The sequence below is a fragment of the Notolepis coatsorum genome (assembly GCF_963971535.1).
Source record: "Notolepis coatsorum genome assembly, chromosome: 13".
Taxonomy (NCBI): domain Eukaryota; kingdom Metazoa; phylum Chordata; class Actinopteri; order Aulopiformes; family Paralepididae; genus Notolepis; species Notolepis coatsorum.
In genome coordinates this window covers 20447054-20470663 of record NC_140177.1, presented here as the reverse complement: position 1 = coordinate 20470663, position 23610 = coordinate 20447054, and the positions used below count along the sequence as shown (strand labels likewise).

The following is a 23610-nucleotide window of genomic DNA, read 5'->3' as shown; positions in this document are numbered from 1 at the left end:
CCCTGGGTAAATGAAGGTTAATAATTACAATATGCCTCGGCACCAGATTAACTATATTTACAGAGTTTGTTCCACGTGATCCGATCGTAAAACAATCATGTAATCTGTCCATTAAATTATTAACTGACAACAACCTATGACTAGGATTTAGTTGAGGACAGGCCATGACGTGAGATGTCCCAACAGTCAAATGTGAACCCAAGAACTGAATGAGATATATATATATATATATATATATATATATATATATATATATATATATATATATATATATATATATATGTTTTTGTAGATTTTTATTGGTTTGTACTACCGGGCAGTCCGGTAGAGAGAGAGGGAGAGGAGGAAATGGGAGACAGAGCAGGGGAAGATATTCGGCAAAGGACGGCGGATCCGGGAATCGAACCAGGGTCGGCCGTTTCGCGACGCAGCGCGTTACATGGTGTGCTATTAGAGCGCCCCGATAATCCTCACTTCTACAACCAACGTATAGGATAAAGGTAACATTATGATAAAAAGGTAGTAACTCAATCTAAGGCCCAACTCTACTACTTAAAATAAATGCCATCCATTCTATGAATTCACATTATGTTCTCCCCGTGCCCCTTCAATACTTCAGTCAGTATTTGTGAACACGCAGCACTCTCTCCTAAAGCGGGATATCAGACTAGAGAACCCTCCAATCAGTGATGTCACTGGGATGTAAAATATATGGGGCTGCTCCATAGATAATGAAGGGGCTCTTAACTCTTGGGAGCTCTTACACCCAAATTAGGTTTTAACTCTAGTTAAGAATTTCCAGCATCACTAGCATGTAAACCTCAGTAACCATTCCAGCAGCACTAGAACCTCAGTAACCATTCCAGCAGCACTAGAACCTCAGTAACCATTCCAGCAGCACTAGAACCTCAGTAACCATTCCAGCAGCACTAGAACCTCAGTAACCATTCCAGCAGCACTAGAACCTCAGTAACCATTCCAGCAGCACTAGAACCTCAGTAACCATTCCAGCAGCACTAGAACCTCAGTAACCATTCCAGCAGCACTAGAACCTCAGTAACCATTCCAGCAGCACTAGAACGCAAACCTCGTCTCTCCACTCCAGGAAGAGTGATGGTGAACCCAGTGACCCGGCAGACAGACAGAGCTCCCCGGGGGAACGGGTCTGCCGCTAAAAGAAGACATGACACACTGACAGCGGTATGGACACAACCACATCCTTTACCCCATATCCCTTCCTCTCTCTCTCCTTGCATTACCCACCCCCTCTCTCTCCCCCTCTCCTTGCATTACCCACCCCCTCTCTCTCTCTCTCTCTCTCTCTCTCTCCTTGCATTACCCACCCCCTCTCTCTCTCTCCCTCTGTGGGACAGAGTGGATTGGGTTCTCTCACACCCCCGTGAAAGAGGAGAATACCGTGGAGCAACTGCTGCCGGCCGGTATGCCTGCAGGCCGAGGCGTTAGCATGGTTTACGTCTCAGCGGTGGATGTTTCACGCGTGGAAACAGTCGCACACATATCTGTAGACACGAGAGGTGTGTTCCCGTCTGGCTCCTGCGCCTCAGATTGACCCCCCCCCCCCCCACACTCGTCTCCTATTGCCTCTCTCTGCACTGTAAAAAAAATTACAACATGGCAGAATAAGAGCCCTGACGAATTGAAGCCAGACTCTGGGAGCCGAGGCTCGGTCCTCAGAACTGCAGGGTTGCATTAATGAGCCCGAGGGGTTGGCGTAGTGAGAGCCAGGCCACAGGGGCCAGATGGCAGTATATTAGAGCTTGTGGTCAGGTCTGCCATATGGCACGCTCTGTAATCAGTGCCAGTCACACCAGACGCGCCGCAGTACCGTCCTCACTGCAGCAGGGGGCAGGGGAGAGACGGGGGGGGGTGGAGGCTCCTCGTGGCCCGGATCCTCTGCACGGTGGAGCGTGAGGGGTGCTTTCCCGTGGACCGATAAGCCGTCGGCCATCTGTGTTGACTCATGTGTGCCAGGCACGACTCCTCTGCTCTGCGCCGAGATGTGGAGGTAGATGCAGGCGACAGCCGTGGAACTTTAATACTCCTCAGAGCAGCGAGTCACGAGAAGGAAAGACTGTCACGAGGAACGTCTGTCAATTTAAATCCTCGCTCCCAGTAGCCAGGCTGAAAAACAACGACTTGAATATATACGAAAACGTTGAATGTATTTTATATTATTTCAAATGTAATACATGTCCAAATTAAATGTAAGACTTTTCAATAAGGCCTTAAATTGAGAATTATGAATTGACTTGACTTTTAATACCCTGCTTCTTCTCCGAATGGCATGTCACAAGAAATGTCTCTTTTTTCCCCCCCTTCAGGCACTTTCTGAGAGCAACTAACTGAATACACAAATACCTAGACTTGCCCCCAGAGAGACCCTACACCTGCGCCACACTGACCTCTAAACACACCCTCCTGTCGCGAAGGAAGACGTCAACCAGACTCAGGAAACTCATTATAACACAGTGAGATCCCAGAGGAGGTAGTTCGTCCTTCCTACCATCACCTTACACAAAAGTATAGTGGTAATCTTTGTTTTACCGTAGGTACTGGCCGTTGTATATATAATTTACCAGGGTAAAAGTCACCATGGTACCAATATTGTACTTACAGTAGGTGTTGTGAAGGGCCAGATTAAACCGAATATATATATTTATTTATATATATATATTTAATTGTATTTGTATATTCTCTAATATTCCCTGATATCCCTTGTATATTCCTTGTACAATATGCATTGAATATCCATTCTAGCCTACTGAACATCCCATAATAGTCTCCATTCTACTATTGGTCGAGACCTTGGTGCCAGGCTGCCATACCCCTCAGACCCAGTTCAAACGTACCGCTCAACATGTACGAACAAGTCCTAGTTCCGCGTAGGAATCTGGCTACCGCACCACTAATGGGACTATTTGTTCATAGTGCGTATATATACTGCGCTACTAAAGTAGGACTTCCTTTTCAGTCCAGTTTCTTACCCTCCAATAGAGTCACAGACGTCAAGCCTCCCCGCGACGCCACGTGTGGGAGTAAGGCCAAGTTCGGCTTACCATCGGTATTGAGACATTGTGTATATTAATATTTGAATAGTCATATTTGGCACTATATCGTCGAGTTGGACGTAGTCTATTAAGCTAATAATAGTCTGTTAATATAGTGCTTCGTGCGGTGAGAATACTACCGTAGTCAGTACCCCATCGTTTCGGGCAGAGAACTGGCTGCTTATCCAGGGTGGTTGACCCCACGTGAAGCTGCACCCGAGGAGCCCCAGAGCCGACGAGCGAGTGGACCTGTATACCGGATTATTCTACCGACGACAGCCCGCCTTCCCAGGCACGGATTATGCTTTGTATACGTTGATTATTCCATGGATAAAGACCCCCGACACTGCCGTGTGTTGGAACCCCCCCCCCTGGAGAGGACGCAAGGTGAGGAGACGCTCTGCAAGACGAGGTCGCTTCACGTCTCTCCGCCGTGGACCGGAGGACGCCGGCCCACAAAGAGTCCATCTGCTTTCATCTGTGGTCCAAGGATCGCCGGCGCATTGAACGGCACTACAGTGGGTTCACCTGGGATACCCTTGGCCGGATGAGGCAGCCGGATTCTACCCCCCCCCCCCCCCTTCCTACTCCTGTCGGCTTACAAGCGACCGGATTAACCCCCCCTAGTGTATCCAGTATATAATCATTAAAGTATCATTGCTGTTATTCCTTAAACTATTCCAGGTCGTATATGTACCACCTGCGCCTTCAGAGATTGGACATTCTCTATTGATATACCGACGAATACTCTTGCCATAAAAGTGCATACTAATTCCCATTCATAAATGTGATTGATTTGATTAAGTGCTTGCTCTACACACCATCGCTGTGTAGAAATAAAGACCTATTTCTAATTCGTACATTTGTGTTGGATCCGTTTCATCTACGTGACAGTGTTCATCATAATATATTTATGCCGTGTACTGGGTGGCCGAATATTAAGTACAAAGGTAGTGGTAGTATCATATCTAGTAATACAGTCAGGGAATTGTACCCCTCAGTTACAATTGGTCCTTCGAGCCGGAGGGTAATTAGTGTAATATTAATATAGTGTTATTAATATTGAAATGGCCTATGATGAACACTCCACGAAACGATCCTCCTAACCAACGCCCGCAGCGCGAACGACGGCTCCCTCAGTACTTAGAGGCTTACGCTGTCAGTCAACAACCTAGTCTTCTACTAACAGTAAACGCGGTAAAACTAGAAAGTAAAAGTATGTCTAACCCCAACGCCCAGACTACCCCGACCATAGAGGCCCCTACGGGTTCTAATGTAACTGACCAAGTTCACGGTGGGGACCAGTGGGAACCAGACATGACTTCACACCCCGCCAGTACTGAAGAAGTAGTCCCCGATGAGTCCCGGGAGGAATACAACGCTACCGAGAGAACTCGGCACGGAAGAAGACGGGGAGAGCACCGTGGAGATAGAGCTCCAAGGCTCCGCAAGGAGTACCCCGAGGGAAGGCTCCCCTATACAACCGCCTTCTCCCAGCGAGGCAGAGAGGACCCTACAGCAGGCCTTCCTCATCAGCCTGAACGCCGCTGCTGAACGCGACCGACTGCAGATCCAGCAGCGGAGCGAAGAAGAGCATATACGTCTAGAAATAAGACGCATTCAGAGGGAAGAGAATGTGGCCCGAGACCGAGCAGACAGCCAGCGAGCAGCTGCTGGTGCTCTACGGGACGCAGAGCGCGACAGACAGCAAGCGCAACTAATAGAACAGCTGATCAGACGGACAACACCCTCTCCCTCCGCCAGAGGCTCCAGGAACTCGTCTAGACACACCTCCAGGGCGGCATCCCCTAGCCGAGTAAACAACCCTGAACTTGACCAACAGACGAGGTCTATACCCCCCACAGACCACCTCCCCCCACCGGTCCAAGCGAGACCTAGCAACCGGGAAGGAGCAGCATATCCTGTGGAGAGGCTAAACCAGAGACTACAAGCACTGGATGACCTAACTGAAGACGAAGAGGAAGAGGAGGAGAACCACGCCCGACGACAGCACAGTACTCTACCGGACCAGGAGGTCCGGTACAGCCCAGGCTATACTCCCGCGGAGCTGCGCTACAGACCCCCGACTCTATACACGGGTGAGCACGACGCACGACCCGCACCGAGGAACAGCACCTGGACAAGCGGGCCATGGTACACTGCCGGTACCAGCCCATACCAAGGAGCGGGAGGAGACTCGCCTAGGAGGCCTCTCCCCCAACGCTCGCCGATGTATCCACAGTCAGCGTCATACATTGGCACGCCTATGGTACCCGACTTCACCCAAGAGAACCGGGCCCAGTATACAGAACTCCGCATGTGTCTGGAGACCATGTTGGTGGATGTATTGGATGAACGCCACAAATACGCCATCCTACTGAAGCACTTAAAGGTACCCTGCGCACATAATATAGCGCTCGCCTACGCGACTTCCACCACCCCATACACAGCAGCGCTGGTAGCATTGGACCAGAGGTATGGGCGCATATGGGATTACGTGATCCAGGAGATCCGACACATCGACCGCTTACCCCCAGCAATAGACAATCGAGCACTGGACGACCTGTCCATCAGAGTGCAGTCCCTGGTAGGGATGTTGGGAGCGCAGAGAGAGAAGGGGAGGCATGAACTTTACGCCAACTCAAATGTGGAAAGGATCTTGGAGAAGCTGCCGCCCGCTCGACAGGAGCGTTTTAGGCGGCAGAGAGACCACCGAGACCCGAATGGCCCCGAACCGAACCTCCTCGATCTAGCAGACTTCCTGGCAAGAGAAGTCAGCAGCCTACGGCTAGATACATTCGGACGGAGCACCCCTGGCTCCAGAGAAGGAACCAGACGACTAAATGATGGAAGAAGATCGGTGACTGTGATGCACCAATCGGAGTCAGTACCGAGCAGCAGGAGCCACAGTACCCCCTCCAGAACGGAGAAGTGGAAGATAGTGTGCCCCTACTGTGAGAAAGAACACTGGCTAGCGCAATGTGACTCCTTCCCCAAGCTGAACGCGGAGGAAGCAAGTCAATGGATAAAGTCCAACAAGAGCTGTTTTCGCTGTGCGCGCTCACACATGGCAGCCGAATGCCGCTTAAAGAAAGGGTGCACCAAGTGCGATGGAGCCCATCTGGACATACTTCACGACAGTAACAGACGGCGCCCTTCACCCGCACCATCCCGCAGCAAAGCGAGCGTCATGTACATCGATCCCGCCAGCAGCAGTGGAGCCCGAGTACTCCTAAAAGTAGTGCATGTGACACTAAGCTACCAGAATAAAGTCCTGGACACTTACGCCGTCCTCGATGACGGGTCCGAGAAGACCCTTCTGCTCGCCTCCGCTGCGGCCCAGCTAGGGCTGCGGGGAAGCGAAACCCAAATGACAATTCGGACAATAAGACGAGATTTGAAGACGATAAAGGGCGAGAATGTCTCATTCTCTATCGCAGCAAGCGGCCAGCCTGAGCGACGGTACCAGATTACAGACGCTTTCACCAGCCAAGAAATAGGACTGTCGCGGTACACATACCCCGTCGCCAAGCTGATGGAGAAATATGCACATCTGCGCAAGTTACCGATCCCGCTCATAGACAATGCTATGCCGACCCTGTTGATAGGCTCCGACCATGCAGACCTCATTGTCCCGATAGACCGGGTTCATACCGGACCCCGAGGCTGTCCTGCAGCAGTCGAGACCCGTTTGGGATGGACTCTCCAAGGCCCGCTCGCCAAATCTCTCAACCGAAGTACAGCCACTAGATGTCTCCACTCCCGAGTCACAGAGGGAGAAACCGCACTCCTGCAACACGTAGAGCGGCTATGGACCTTGGAACAAATGCCCTTTAAGAACGGAAAGAAAGACATTCGCTCTAAAGATGACATTTACGCCATTCACCTCCTCGAGACAGGGACCAAGAGAGTCCCGGTCAACGGCGTGTTGAGATACGCCACGCCACTCCTGCGGCGAGAAGGAATGCCTACTTTCCACGCCAAGACAGACGTCACAGAACGGTACCTGCTGAACACGGAGCGGCGCTTAGCCAAGAACCCCGCCCAAGAGAGTGTATACCGCGCTGAGATTGAGAAGCTCATCACAGCGGGACACGTCACAAAGATGGACATTAAAGAGGCTGACCAGACCACTGAATCGTGGTACGTGCCTCACCACAAGGTCCATCACAACGGTAAAGACCGCATAGTATTTAACTGCAGCTACCAGATCGGATCCCAAAATCTGAATAAAGAGTTACTGCCCGGTCCCACACTCGGCCCCTCCCTACTCGGCGTTCTACTCCGCTTCCGCCAGGAAAAGGTGGCCATCAGCGGGGACATTAAAGGAATGTTCCTGCAGGTGAGATTAGTAGAGGAGGACAAGCCCCTGTTACGGTTCCTATGGAGAGAGAAGCCAGGAGATGAGCACCCAGCCATCTACCAATGGGAAGTCCTCCCCTTCGGAACGACGTGCACCCCCTGCTGTGCTACATTTGCACTACAGAAACATGTAGCAGAGGACCCAGCAGCGGACGAAGAGGTCCGACACAGCGTAAAGAACAGCTTCTACGTAGACAACTGTCTACAAAGCCTTTCAACCCAGGAAGAAGCCGAGGCTCTCCTGATTAAACTCTGCGCCTCATTGATCAAAGGCGGCTTTGATCTCAGGCAGTGGGCCAGCAGCGATCCGCAAGTACTGCGCAGCCTCTCCTCCGAGGACAAGGCAGCCAGCAGCGAGACCTGGATGGCTACAATCCCGGGAGAAGCCCAGGAGATGACCCTGGGATTGGTGTGGCGATTCAAAACAGATTCGCTTCACTACAGACACAAGCCCCTGACTACGGAGCAGGGAAGGCCGGCGGCGGCGCCGACCACCAGACGGAGTGTGTACACAACACTCGCCCGACAATATGACCCGCTAGGATGTATTCTACCGTACACCACCAGGGCAAAAATGATTGTACGAGCATTGTGGGACAAGGACCAGGGCTGGGACGACCCCATTCCCGCACACCTTGCATCCACCTGGAGAGAGTGGGAGATGGAGCTCGACTCACTCCCAGGCGTTAATATGCGCCGAAGCTACTTCCCACCCACGGTGAGGCCAGAGACATGTAAAATGGACTTACACGTCTTCAGTGACGCCTCAGAGGTCGCATACGGATCAGTAGCCTACTTGCGGGCCCAAGAAAGGGGGGGAGAGATCTACACAGCATTTGTCCTCGCCCGCTCGAGAATAGCCCCACGCAAGCAACAATCTATCCCACGTCTAGAGCTCTGCGCAGCCCTAGCCGGAGCGCACCTAGCCACGCTCATCCAACGTGAGCTCACCATACCGGTGTCTAGAACAATCCTGTGGTCAGATTCCACGACAGTACTCGCCTGGATCAAATCGGACTCATGCAAGTACAAAGTCTTCGTGGGAGTCAGAGTCACCGAGATTCAAGACTTAACCGAAGAGTTAACCGGAGAAACAGAGTGGCGCTACGTTGATACAAAACAGAACCCAGCTGACGTCATCACCCGGGGAATGCCCCTAGATGACCTCACCCGCCGCAAGGTCTACAGTGACGGCCCCGCATTCCTAAGACTCCCGGAAGGACAGTGGCCCATGCCTATCCCGAGGGAAGCAAGTCCAGAGGAGGTGGAAAATAAGAAGTCTGTGTTCTGTGGATTGAGCACTGTTATCTCCGCAGACCCCAACACACTCCTGATGGGGCGGCTAGATCCTGCATTACCCCAGACAATGTACCGGCCTGAAGAAGCGAACGGCCGACGAATGTGGAGGTACAGTCAAGTATTAGCCGACAAGTTTTGGAGCAGTTTCCTACTGCACTACCTACCGTCTCTACAGACCCGCCAGAAGTGGGTAAAGGAGAGAGACAATTTGACAGAAGGAACAGTCGTCATGATTATTGATCAATCACTGCCCAGAGCTATGTGGCCGGCCGGCCGCGTAAGCAAAGTGATCACCGGTGCCGACGGCAAGGTCCGAGCAGCTGAAGTGCTCGTCCAGGGTCGCACTTACACCCGTCCCGTGGCGAGGCTCATAGAACTGCCCCGACTCCCAGACACAATCGATGATGACCATGACCCTATAACCCTATGACTTTGTGAAGTTGACTGACCCTACAGCAAACCCTTATGTGTAAATAGACAACGCGATTAATCTGTCTCTGTTTAACTGATTAGGTCTGGGACCAATCAGGGGGTGGCTGTTGTGAAGGGCCAGATTAAACCGAATATATATATTTATTTATATATATATATTTAATTGTATTTGTATATTCTCTAATATTCCCTGATATCCCTTGTATATTCCTTGTACAATATGCATTGAATATCCATTCTAGCCTACTGAACATCCCATAATAGTCTCCATTCTACTATTGGTCGAGACCTTGGTGCCAGGCTGCCCTACCCCTCAGACCCAGTTCAAACGTACCGCTCAACATGTACGAACAAGTCCTAGTTCCGCGTAGGAATCTGGCTACCGCACCACTAATGGGACTATTTGTTCATAGTGCGTATATATACTGCGCTACTAAAGTAGGACTTCCTTTTCAGTCCAGTTTCTTACCCTCCAATAGAGTCACAGACGTCAAGCCTCCCCGCGACGCCACGTGTGGGAGTAAGGCCAAGTTCGGCTTACCATCGGTATTGAGGCATCGTGTATATTAATATTTGAATAGTCATATTTGGCACTATATCGTCGAGTTGGACGTAGTCTATTAAGCTAATAATAGTCTGTTAATATAGTGCTTCGTGCGGTGAGAATACTACCGTAGTCAGTACCCCATCGTTTCGGGCAGAGAACTGGCTGCTTATCCAGGGTGGTTGACCCCACGTGAAGCTGCACCCGAGGAGCCCCAGAGCCGACGAGCGAGTGGACCTGTATACCGGATTATTCTACCGACGACAGCCCGCCTTCCCAGGCACGGATTATGCTTTGTATACGTTGATTATTCCATGGATAAAGACCCCCGACACTGCCGTGTGTTGGAACCCCCCCCCCTGGAGAGGACGCAAGGTGAGGAGACGCTCTGCAAGACGAGGTCGCTTCACGTCTCTCCGCCGTGGACCGGAGGACGCCGGCCCACAAAGAGTCCATCTGCTTTCATCTGTGGTCCAAGGATCGCCGGCGCATTGAACGGCACTACAGTGGGTTCACCTGGGATACCCTTGGCCGGATGAGGCAGCCGGATTCTACCCCCCCCCCCTTCCTACTCCTGTCGGCTTACAAGCGACCGGATTAACCCCCCCTAGTGTATCCAGTATATAATCATTAAAGTATCATTGCTGTTATTCCTTAAACTATTCCAGGTCGTATATGTACCACCTGCGCCTTCAGAGATTGGACATTCTCTATTGATATACCGACGAATACTCTTGCCATAAAAGTGCATACTAATTCCCATTCATAAATGTGATTGATTTGATTAAGTGCTTGCTCTACACACCATCGCTGTGTAGAAATAAAGACCTATTTCTAATTCGTACATCTGTGTTGGATCCGTTTCATCTACGTGACAGTGTTCATCATAATATATTTATGCCGTGTACTGGGTGGCCGAATATTAAGTACAAAGGTAGTGGTAGTAAGTATCATATCTAGTAATACAGTCAGGGAATTGTACCCCTCAGTTACAGTAGGGCTGACCTTCGAATTTTTTTTGGCAATCGAAGCTTCGGGGCCGAGCTTCGATTTTAATTCGAAGCTTCGAATAAAAAAAGATTTAATTAATAAATTTTTATTTAATTTTTTTATTTTATCTTATGTTGTAGGACTTGTACAGCACTTTGGTAAACTTTGTTGTTTTTAAATGTGCTCTATAAATAAAGTGGATTGGATTAATGAATTAAGTAGCCCCTTTTGTGACTGTGACGCAGCCAACACAGTGTGATTTAATTCAAGGTGGATCGCTGTTGTCGTTTGAACAACTTCAGATTTCATGGGAACTACCAATCCCCCAAATCAAGAATGTTTAAGATGAATGAAGTAAGATTTTGATTATTTGAACTATAATGAAACTATGCACAGAATTATGTCAGTCTACAAGGTCCGGATTCTACATGGTCCGGCAATGTAGACCTTGTAGACTCCACTACAGACCAATTATCAGTGAATGTTCATGCATTTTTAAGAAGGGCTACTTCCACAAAAAAACAAAGAACTCAACAAAACATCTCAGTAGCACCTTATCTAAATGTTCTATTTCATATATGGAGATTCATATTTATTTATGTATTGCATGCATTTCTACATTTTATTTCCTATTTTGTTTATTCATCCCAGTATCTTTCTTTCTTATGTGTGGAATTCTACAAGGCATTTACATTCACATTTAGTCATTTAGCTGACGCTTTTATCCAAAGCGACTTACAAGTTCTATACGACAGGTCATCAGGAAGGATACAACTCTATCAGCTGAGTAACAATATTCATCAAAGTGTTGCGTGTTACAGTGTAGGTTAGTTTATTAGGACAAGTGCATGACAGTAAGGTTAGTTAGGGTTAGATTTTTTTTATTTTATTTTTTAAATTTTATTTCAGATAATGGTTGAAGAAGTGAGTCTTTAGTCGACGGCGAAAGATTGGATGGGATTCGGCTGTCCTAACTGGGGTGGGTAGTTCATTCCACCATTGTGGGGCAAGGACTGAGAATAGGCGTGTAGGTGGTGTATATGTGTTTGAGGATGATATCCTTCAAACAGGCAATAGTGATGATATAATTTGGGCAGTGCTGAGCTGGGTTACTTTCCTCCAGTGTATTTGTCCCCCGGCCCCACCCAATGGCCCCATGCACACACACCGAAGTAAAAAGAAAAATAAAAGAAAAAATTTGAAAAAAATTTGAAAAAAAAAAATTTGAAAAAAAAATTATATATATATATTTTTTTTAAACTTCGATTATTTTTTTAATGTTCGAAGCTTGTGCCATCGAACGAAGCTTCGAAGTATGTAAGCCAGCCCTAACTTACAGTAAATAATACAATGGTATAATCCAGTCTAATTTAAACCGTGATACCATAGTATCCATCCTCCTCTCCATCCCCACCACCAACCTGCGCACTGTCGGTCCCAGAGCCTTCTCTGTTGCTGCACCCACCCACGCTTCATCCCTGGACTCATTAAAATCTCACCTCTCAGCCTGACTTCTCTTTTTACCTAATTGTTCCTCTGATCTCCTCCCCCTTAGTTTGCCCCCTCCTCTGTTAAGCGCCTTGGGTTTCCTGAAAGGCGCTATATAAATGTAAGAAATTATTATAATCTTTATTTTTTTTAAGATTTTAATACCGTGATACTTTTCCATAAAGGGAAACACACCAAACGGCTGAAACACCGACCTTTATATGGCCATTGTTCTCGTAAGATAATTCAATAGTGCAGCTCCTTGGCCGACTGTCAACCCATCCATCGTGTTTGAACAGAAAATCTGATTAGCTGTTAAGCGGTAAATGGTGCATTTATACAACAGCTTTTATCCAAAGCGCTTTTTTTATTCCTCACATTCACCCCGTTCACTCACACATTCACACACCGACGGCGGAGGCGACAACGCAAGGTGCCGACCTGCTCATCAGGAGCAGTTAGGGGTTAAGTCTCTTGCTCAAGGACACTTCCGACACGCTGGCCGGGAGGAGCAGGAATCGAACCGGGAGCCTTCTGATTACCAGACGACCGATCTACCTCCAGAGACACCGTCTCTTATCGTGGTTATGGACAGACGTGAATACGATACCCCACTTGTGTTTGACCTGCAAGGTGCCATGGGTACTTGTTATCTGGGTAGTGCAACAATAGGATTGTTCTATTTAAGTACCGTTGCACTTAGGACTGTTTTAGAGGTAACACCGAGGGTTCACTTGTGGTGGAACCAACTTTATGTATAACGTTAACTATGAATAAAGTACAAGTAAGCAAGACTGCTTTAACCGTTCATTGTGTACAGTCGGGAGACAGATGGAACATAATGAAACATGGTGACCCATTTGGTTGCTTCCGTTGGCTCCGGATGCCGATGGGAATAAGCCCAGCACCGGAAGTGTTCCAAAGAAAGCTCATGCAGGCCCTAGAGGGCCTACCAGGAGTCTACATCATAGCAGATGATATGTTAATCACAGGGGAAGGAGCAACGCAGAAGGAAGCAGAAAAGGACCACGGCGAGAAACTCAGACGCTTTCTAACCAGATGCAGGGAGCGCAACATCAAGCTGAACGCGGACAAGTTCAAGCTTCGAAAAAAAAAGAGGTGCCCCACATAAGTCATCTGCTCACGGCTGAGAATTGATCCGGAGAAAGTACGGGCGGTCAGAGAGATGCCGAGGCCAACAGATGTAAAAAGAGTACAAAGACTGGTTGGGATGGTCATTCAACTACCTGGCGAAGTTCTTTGACCACCGGTCAGATGACTGCAAGATTCTTAGACAACTCACACGTAAGGAAACCATGTGGGAATGGGCGGATGTCCAAGAGGAAGCGTTTCAAAGGCTGAAAGACAAAATAGCCAAAGCACCAGTCCTACAGTCTTACAACGAAGAAGAGGAGTGGACGCTGCAATGGGATGCGTCAGACACGGGGCTGGGGGCCGCCCTGACACAGAAAGGTAAACCTGTAGCATTTAGTAGTAGGGCGCTCACACCAACTGAAAAGGGCTATGCCCAAATAGAGAAAGAGTGTTTAGCCATAGTGTTTGGAATGGAAAAGTTCCATCAATATACATATGGTAGACAGGTGACAGTTCAAAGCGACCACAAGCCTCTAGAAAATATCCACAGCAAGCCACTGCTTAGTGCACCGAAGAGATTACAAAGGATGCTACTCAGAGTGCAGCACTATGATATTAGTGTGACATATGTGCCAGGCAGGGATATGTTGCTTGCAGACACATTGAGTAGAGCATTCTTACAAGAGAGCACTAAGGGAGACAGTGAGACAGAGGTAGAGACGGTAAACATGGTTAGCTATTTACCCATCTCAGCAGAGAGGCTGAGGGCTATTAGAGCTGCAACAAAGGATGACCTAAAGTTACAGAGTGTGGCAAATAGAATACTGTCAGGGTGGCCCAAGAGGAAAAGAGACTTGCCAAGTGACATCAGGCACTACCACTCGTTCCAGGAGGAAATGAGTTTCCAGGATGGCATCGTTTTCCGAGGAGAAAGAGCCGTGATACCGGATGCACTCAGGGTTGACATCACTTACAGGATCCACTCCTCTAATCTGGGAGTAGAAGGATGTCTGAGGCGAGCGAGGGAGTGTGTATACTGGCATTGGATGAACGAGGAGATAAAGACCTTCATCGCTAAATGTGATATATGCAGGTCAGTGGACTAGGGCTGCACGATTAAACTATTTTAAATCGAAATTTGGAATGATGCAATTATCAAATCGCAAATATTTTTAGGACATGGACACTCTGAAAAGAGGAGACAGTGTGAGAGTACAGCCTGGTGACACACACAAGACTTGGAGAGCGGCAAAGATGATCCAACCAGTGAGCCACAGATCATATGAGGTGGAGTTAGAGTGGGGAGGTGTTCTGAGAAGAAATCGTCGCCACCTCAGACGCAATCACACCACTACAGACACACCCACTACAGTCACACCGGCACCAACAGTGACTGAGCAGGCCGGCCCGCCAGTCGACCCTGTAGAGAACCAAGGTGCGGTCACTACCAAGTCTGGTCGACAGGTTGTCAGACCTCAATACCTGAAGGACTATACTCTGTGATTAGAGAATGGACAAAAAAAAAGAAGAAGATTGAAATGGGTTATGTGTGCACATGTTTTGAACTGTTGATTGTTTGAGGTGTACAAAGGTAATGAGTCATTTACACAATGTTGAGAAGGTGAGTGTTGTTGTTTGGATCTGTTGTAAGTAAGCAGAGCACAGGTTAAGTAGTTGTAACTTAAATATCTATGTTCGGAGAAAGGGACGTACTTGGAAAAAGAAAGATTGTAACAATAGGATTTAAGTACTGTTGCACTTAGGACTGTTTTAGAGGCAACACTGAGGGTTCACTTGTGGTGGAACCAACTTTATGTATACAAGATACAAGAGTTTTATTTGTCACGGCATACAGGTATACAGTGAAATGCGGGGGGTCTTGCCTGCAACGATGTGCATAATACAATAGTAATAATATATAATAAGAATCCAACCAATAGAGCGACATTGTGCAATAAACAAGTAAACAAAGTAGGGCATATCGGTATCTGTACATGAGTTATTTACAGAGCATGGTAGGACATGCTAGGTCATGTGGTAGTGCAGTACAGTTAGCTACGGATGAGGCACTGGGTCTTTATGTACACTGCTATACAATGCTATATTATACAATCTCAAGCTCTACTATACTATTCTTAAAGTGACCTTTCCTTCTGTAAAGTGTCCATAAGTGTGAGCGTGTGCAGCATGAGTGTGTGTGTGCTCATGTTAAAGTGGCTGCTAGTGTGTGAGCGTGTACAGTGTGTGTGTGCTCATGTGTGCTTGTGCGTGGAGAGTTCAGCGTTCAAGGCTCTGATGGCCTGGGGGAAGAAGCTGAGCCGAAGTCTCTCTGTCCTCGTTACTGGTGTTCGCAGGCGTTTGCCTGACCGCAGCAGCATGAACAGGCTGTTGTTGGGGTGGGGAGGGTCTTTCATTATCCTGCAGGCTCTGGATTTGCACCTCTTGTTGTATAGGACCTGCAGGGTTGGTAGTGCAATACCCGTGGTACGCTCGGCTGAGCGCACCACTCTCTGTAGGGCCTTCTTGTCCTGTGCCTTGCTGTTTCCATACCAGGCAGTGATGTTTCCAGTCAAGATGCTCTCTACAGCTCCGGAGTAGAAGGACTGGAGTATCTTCCCAGATACTCTGAACTTCCTTAACTGTCTCAGGTGGTAGAGGCGCTGCTTCGCCTTTTTTACGACTGAGTCTATGTGTGTTGTCCATGTCAGGTCCTCTGAGATGTGGACCCCCAGGTACTTGAAGCTGCTCACCCTGTCCACGGTAGCCCCGTTTATCCTCAGTGGTGTGTGTGTCTCCTGCTGTCTCCTCCTAAAATCCACGATCAGCTCCTAGGTTTTACCAATGTTCAGGAGCAGGCTGTTGTCCTGGCACCAGCGTTCCAGTACCTCAACCTCCTCCCGGTAGGCCTTCTCGTCGTTGTCCGAGATCAGCCCCACCACCACTGTGTCGTCCGCAAACTTCACTATGGAGTTGGAGCTGAACTTGGCCACACAGTCGTGTGTGTATAGTGAGTACAGCAGGGGGCTCAGAACACAGCCCTGGGGGGACCCGATGCTCAGGGTGATGGTGTTGGAGGTCTGACCCCCCACCCTTACCGCCTGGGGCCTTTCGCTCAGAAAGTCCAGTATCCAGGCGGAGCTCAGACCCAGCTCGATCAGCTTGTCCACCAGTCTGGTGGGGACTATGGTGTTGAACGCTGAGCTGTAGTCAATGAACAACAGTCTCACATAGCCCCCCTTCTGGCGGTCCAGGTGAGAGAGGGTGCTGTGCAGTACTTGGGAGACCGCATCATCAGTGGACCTGTTTGGCCTGTATGCAAATTGCATAGGGTCCATATCACTGGGGAGGGAGGCACAAATGTGATCCTTGACCAGCCCCTCGAAACATTTCATGGCCACAGAGGTGAGTGCCACCGGTCTGTAGTCATTGAGACCTGTTGGGGAGGGTTTCTTTGGTACAGGGATGATGGTAGACATCTTGAAGCAGGCAGGGACCACTGACTCCGCCAGGGATCGATTGAATATGGTGGTGAACACAGGGGCTAGCTGGTTAGCACAGGACTTAAGTATGCGTCCTGTTATTCCATCTGGGCCAGCAGCTTTTCTGGTGTTCACCTGCATAAATGCTCTTCTCACACTGTGTACCGACAATGAGCCCCGCAGATGCCCCCCCCCCCCCCCCCTCCACAACAGCCGGCGCGCCAGTGACGTCACTAGCCGTTGAGCTGTCTGCACCAAACCGAGCGTAGAAAGAGTTGTCCGCGAGAGAGGCGTCGTCGCTCCCCATTGAGGGGGCGCTGACTTCGTAGTCAGTTATCGTCCTCAGTCCCCGCCATAAGCCTCTTGTGTCATTCTGTGCCATTTGTGTCTCCATTTTGTCAGCATACGTCCATTTTGCAAGTTTAACAGCCTTGCGCAGAGTATAGACTGTAGCCTTATACTCCTCCATGTTTCCTGACTCTCTGCCCAGGTTGTAGGCAGTGGTGCGAGATTTCAGAGCTGCTCTGATAGTACTGTCCACCCACGGTTTCTGGTTTGGGAAGACCCGCACCTTTTTTGTGGGGACAATAATGTCGGCAAGTGATGTTATGAAGCTCACAACCGTGTCCGCAAACTCGCTGACGTCACTGGCGCTTCCTTGAAACATCCCCCAGTCTACGTCCTCGAGAGCGTCCTGAAGCGTGGCCTCTGATTGGTCGGACCATCTTTTTGCCTCACGTGACACGACGGCGTCACATGATCTCTGTCTGTAAGCAGGGATCAGGAAAAATAGAGTCATGATCGGACGTGCTAGTAGCCCCCGCTAGTGGTGGAGCCGGTACAGCCTTGTAGCCAGCTCTGAACGGGGTGTAGCAGTGGTCGAGCGTGTTTCCCCCTCTGGTGGAGCAGGCGATGTGCTGAAAGAAGGATGGCATCACTTTTTTCAGATTTGCCTGGTTGAAATCGCCGGCTACGATCATGGCTGCTGCGTCTGGATGTTTTATCTGGTGGATGTTGAGATGCTCCGCCAGCTCCGCCAGAGCCCTGACGGTGTTTGCCTGGGGAGGGATATACATCGCGGCCATAATGATGGCGGTAAACTCTCGGGGGAGGTGGAATGGGCGGCATTGAATGGCCAGATGTTCCAAATCCGGTGAGCATGAACAGGAGAGTATCTTGATCTCCTTGGGGATAACCCAACTGTATAACGTTAACTATGAATAAAGTACAAGTAAGCAAGACTGCTTTAACCGTTCATTGTGTACAGTCGGGAGACAGACGGAACATAATGAAACAGGTAGGGTACCCAGCCCCCGTGTTTCACCTGTAGGGTGCGATAACAAGGGTACTTCTTACCTGGGTAGGGCACCCGGCCCCTGTGTTTCACCTGTAGGGTGCGATAACAAGGGTACCTCTTACCTGGGTAGGGTACCCAGCCCCTGTGTTTCACCTGTAGGGTGCGATAACAAGGGTACTTCTTACCTGGGTAGGGCACCCAGCCCCTGTGTTTCACCTGTAGGGTGCGATAACAAGGGTACCTCTTACCTGGGTAGGGCACCCGGCCCCTGTGTTTCACCTGTAGGGTGTGATAACAAGGGTACCTCTTACCTGGGTAGGGTACCCGGCCCCTGTGTTTCACCTGTAGGGTGCGATAACAAGGGTACCTCTTACCTGGGTAGGGTACCCGGCCCCTGTGTTTCACCTGTAGGGTGCGATAACAAGGGTACTTCTTACCTGGGTAGGGTACCCAGCCCCTGTGTTTCACCTGTAGGGTGTGATAACAAGGGTACCTCTTACCTGGGTAGGGCACCCGGCCCCTGTGTTTCACCTGTAGGGTGCGATAACAAGGGTACTTCTTACCTGGGTAGGGCACCCGGCCCTTGGTCACCAGCTCGGTCAGTAGTATACCGAAGGACCAGCCGTCTGACTTGATGGTGAAGCGTCCGTACAGCGCGGCCTCAGGGGCCGTCCACTTGATGGGGAACTTGGCTCCTAGACGAGCAGAGAGAGAGACCGGATGATCAGCAGGGTTTCAACAGGTAACATGTAATACTTAAGAAGACCTCTTTAATGCCACTTGAGAGAAAAATCTAATACCAATTTCATACTAGCAAAAACAAAACAAAAACATAGCGACACTGAACTAGCGGCTGCACTCGTGTGCCAATTTAAATTATTACGCGTTCCATACAAGCTCTCGATAGCCCTGCAAAAAAACAACATCTTGAATACAAAAACAGTTCATATATTTAATCTCCCGACAGCTGGGCTGCCGCCCCAAAAAAAGGTTAATACTTTTTAATACCCTTTTTAAAGCCTTAAATTGAGAATTACGAATTTAATACTTTTTAATAGCTTAAATTGAGAATTGTGAATTTAAGAGTTTGTAATACCGTTTAAGACCTTAAATTGAGAATTGTGAATTTAAGACTTTTAAATACCCCACAGATACCCTGACATGGTATACTGGGGCAGTAATAGTTGCAGGACGATGGCTCAAATGCCTGAAGGGGCGCTCTGTGGAGCAGTCTGTGGAGCAGTCTGTGGCCCAGTCTGTGGAGCAGTCTGTGGAGCAGTCTGTAGACCAGTCTGTAGACCAGTCTGTAGACCAGTCTGTGGAGCAGTCTGTAGACCAGTCTGTAGACCAGTCTGTAGACCAGTCTGTGGAGCAGTCTGTGGAGCAGTCTGTGGACCAGTCTGTGGAGCAGTCTGTAGACCAGTCTGTAGACCAGTCTGTGGAGCAGTCTGTGGAGCAGTCTGTGGAGCAGTCTGTAGACCAGTCTGTGGAGCAGTCTGTAGACCAGTCTGTGGAGCAGTCTGTAGACCAGTCTGTAGACCAGTCTGTGGAGCAGTCTGTGGAGAAGTCTGTAGACCAGTCTGTGGAGCAGTCTGTGGAGCAGTCTGTAGACCCACCTTGCCGGGCCGTGTACTCGTTGTCCTCGATCAGCCGCGCCAGGCCAAAGTCTGCAATCTTACACACCAGGTTGTCGGCCACCAGGATGTTGGCGGCTCTCAGGTCCCGGTGGATGTAATTCATCCTCTCTATGAAGGCCATGCCGTCGGCAATCTGGACCGGGGTTGGTCCAGGACAGGGAGGGAGGGAGGGAGGGAGGGAGGGGAGAGAACAGACAGAGGGCGTTAGACCACCAGGACCACGAGGTCTCAGAGAGATAAGATTAGATTAAATCACAGATTAAATCATGCAGCAAAAGTACAGTACAAGGAAAAGAAGTTTGGCCTCCAACCAGAGTGCAAAGTGTGGTGGAACCGGACTCGTCAATAGTAGATGGATCTTCATGATCAATAATATAGGTTTAAGAGTGAAAACACATCGTACAAAGTCATTAAAGGAGCTGGGCTAAGAGGAGAGCTCTCATCATGGCTGCTGGGAGAACACTGAGGGAGAGAAGGAGACTTAAGAAGAGAGGGTGGGGGCTCTGGGCTCTTGGCTTTGACCAAAGTGTGAGATTTAAGATATTGTTTAGGGTGACTTCCTCCACATTTCAGATTATTGTTGATAATTGGATATTGGATTATTGGAGCTTGTCTTGTGTGTGTACTAGTCCACGTCTCTAGTCCTTTGTCCCGTTTACTTGTAATGTTATAGGTTATGATGTAAGTATTATGTTGTCACAATGTACATTTTATGTGGACCCCAGGAAGAATAACTACTGCAATGCTGTAGCTAATTGGGGATCTTAATAAACTAAACTTATAGTGATCATTTAGTAAATTGTGCAAAACATAGCGGACATTCCACTTGTCCCAGCTTGATATGACTTTTATCAGTCGTGACCCGAAACCTTATTATTTATTTGTATATATATATATATATATATATATATATATATATATATATATATATATATATATATATATATAAATGGTGCCACTTAGTACCATCGCTTTAACCTGCGTGACACTATGCCGCATGCCGGCTTGCCTGAAAGGCGCCTCTAGTTCCCAGCCTCCGTGTACATTATTCTCCGACACGTTTCCACTCGGCCGAGCGAGGAGTAAAGAGGAGGTGGGGAGTGGGGAGAGGGAGGCGCGTTAAGCGCACATCACGGAGCGCACGCTCCACCCCCCAGGCTTAATAGGCCCCAGAGGACAGGTGTTTAAAGTGCTCATGGCAGGCAAGTGGGGGGGGGGGGGGGGGGGGAGGTAGAGATGTCAGCCTGGATATCCAAAATTAATATGACAGCCAGATGGGGACCACTGTGTGCCACGGGCTGGCACCGCTGAATTAGCCTCACATACACAACTGTAGAGATGTGCGTGCATCCACCCACACACACACACACACCTGAACATTCGCCCACACACACACACCTGAACATTCGCCCACACACACACACATAGCTCCACTGTCGCTCTCTCCTTTGCAAGATAATCAACCATGCACTCGCATGCATGCAAGCACACACACGCAAAAGCACACACACACAAACAGGCCATTAAAACAGTGTCTGTGACAGGAGACCCAGGAGTACCTGCTGTGGTGACTGACAGCTCAGTAACAGTGGTGTGTGTGGTGTGTGTTGGTGTGTGGTGTGTGTGGTGTGTGGTGTGTTGGTGTGTGGTGTGTATTGTGTGTTGGTGTCGCCTACCTGAGCAGCCATGTCCACCAGCTGAGGCAGCTTCAGGTATTTCCCATCTCCTTCCTTCAGGAAGTCCAGTAAGCTGCCTGGAAACAGCATCACATGGTTAAAACGGTGTCCTCGGTGAAGTGCGTTGTGGATTACATCCATCTTTCTGCACTGCGGAGGCTAAAGCACCTTCGTGGAGGACACAGGTTGGTACACTACTCGCTGGTGTCGGATGACTTCTTATTGGCCAGAATCAGCATTTGTTGCAAGAGTTTTGGAAGGTCTGCTTCAAGTATTTTTACCTTCCGTCATACCATACTGCATCACACTATGAATAGGTGTGTGTGTGTGTGTGTGTGTGTGTGTGTGTGTGTGTTGTGACTACCTGGGCTTGGCCACTCCAGCACCACCACTCCCCCCACGCCCCATTTTAGACAGATTAGCTTCCTGGTTGCCACGGTTCACACGCTCCGTTCCATTACAGTACGGTGATGAGGTCTGAGATCACGGCGTGGCATGTATGTGTGTGTGTGTGTGTTAGAGCTGTAGAAATTGGCCAAAAATGACCTTTGAATATTCCTTCGAGGTAGGTTCGAACCATTCGAATATCTATTGTTGCGCATTATGTCCACAAGAGGGCAATACAACAGGAGACATAACTAGTAGGCAATAGGTCATTTATTTAAAGGTGACATGCATTATAAATGTCTTTTTTCAGTGTCTAGCATTGTATTATAGTAATAGGAGTTAGTATCAATGTGTTTGTGTCTCTAAATACCATATTGGCGGATTGCCGTCTTTCAGGTCATTCATTTCCTGGTCGAAAAAATCAGGTCATTCTGATTTGACTCGCATGGTGACGTCACGTGGCGAGGATAGAGCGGATAGTGATCCGATTGGCTCTGTGGTTGTAGCGCACCAAACGGGGTTTGACAGAGAGTGAGCGAGAGAGAGAATCAGATAGACCCTCGCGACAGAGCACACATACACACACGTGCGCGTCGCGCTGTCGTCTCTGGGTCGGTCTCTCTCTCTCCTCCTCTCTATCTCTCGATTCGGGAGCATAACGTGTAGCACGCGGCACAGTGGAAGACTTCCTCAAACGGGAGAGGGAGAGAGAGAAAAAGAAGGGGACCTGCGTATCTCGCACGCAGCTGTGTTTACACAGTGCTCTCTCTCTCTCTGTCTGCCACTCGCAGACTGTGTGGATGACTGTCACTGAAAGTGCTTATGGGCGGAGCCCAGCCAATAACAGGCTGAAATCTTGAGGCTGGAAAATGATAGTTTTGAGTACTCCATTAGAAATATAAAACAATGATTTTTTTTTAAATAAACCTTACAGATGTCTTCCATAGACTCACAGGAATTGTGTAAAGTTGCCCAAATAGTGCTAGGAATAGCAATGCAGGTCCCCTTTAAACAAAATAAATATCAACATACATACACCAGCATACAAATAGAATAATGTATAATCTCAACCTCTCAGAAGGGTCTGTCTCTCGGAGCATGATCAAATTAATGAAAGTTCACGGTATATAGAACGAACATTTATACACAGGAGCGCATATCTGAAAAAGGCGTGATAAACGTCAAACAATATATTTTCCTTGACATGAAACGTGAAATAATAATCAAAACATTGGGGATCCGTATGATGCTTCTGTAAATTAATGATCTGTTCAGTAAGCCTACAGTAGCCTATATACTTGTTTCATGTTTTGTTTAAATAAGATTAAGGCACACAATTCCTAGAAATGTGACTAAACAACATTGTTTTGCCCTGAGGGATGATTTACAATAAAGTGCTATAAAAACTGAAAAGTTAGGGTACTTAAATTCATGACGCTATAACTCTCAACACGCTAGCGTTAGCACTTAGCACACAAAAAGATACAAGTAACTTAGCTGACTTAACGCTAACTGGTTCAGCTGCCGTTAGACCATCGCCATACGAATTGGAAGCGCTGTGGCGTGTCATTCTTTAACCATTTAATGTGTCTTGATAAATCCATTTAGTTAGATCCAGCACTGAATGTATCTCGTGAATGATTATTATAAATTTTCGACGAGGACAACAACTATTAACCCCGAGCTATTTTTGCTGGTTGATTCCGGACATGATGTCACACGAATGCCAGGCTGCCGAGCCAATAGACAATTCGTTTTATTAGTGTGAAGTTGAACGTAAGGTGCACGTAAAGGGCAGTGATATCCCATGATATAGCCGGCACGTCTCTCCTGTCCGTCATGCAGCGTGTTCAGAC

General features: G+C 48.6%; 1 protein-coding gene across 1 annotated transcript in view; it reads right to left on the bottom strand.

The window, feature by feature from the left end:
* yes1 (YES proto-oncogene 1, Src family tyrosine kinase) overlaps positions 1–23610 on the bottom strand; it is an 86465-nt gene that overhangs the window by 2598 nt on the left and 60257 nt on the right. The window contains exons 9-11 of the mRNA XM_084326819.1: positions 21368–21444; positions 19671–19824; positions 18618–18749 (exon numbers count right to left, since the gene is read on the bottom strand). Of these exons, the coding sequence (XP_084182945.1) occupies positions 18618–18749; positions 19671–19824; positions 21368–21444 (363 nt within the window). The remainder of the gene's footprint in view (positions 1–18617; positions 18750–19670; positions 19825–21367; positions 21445–23610) is intronic.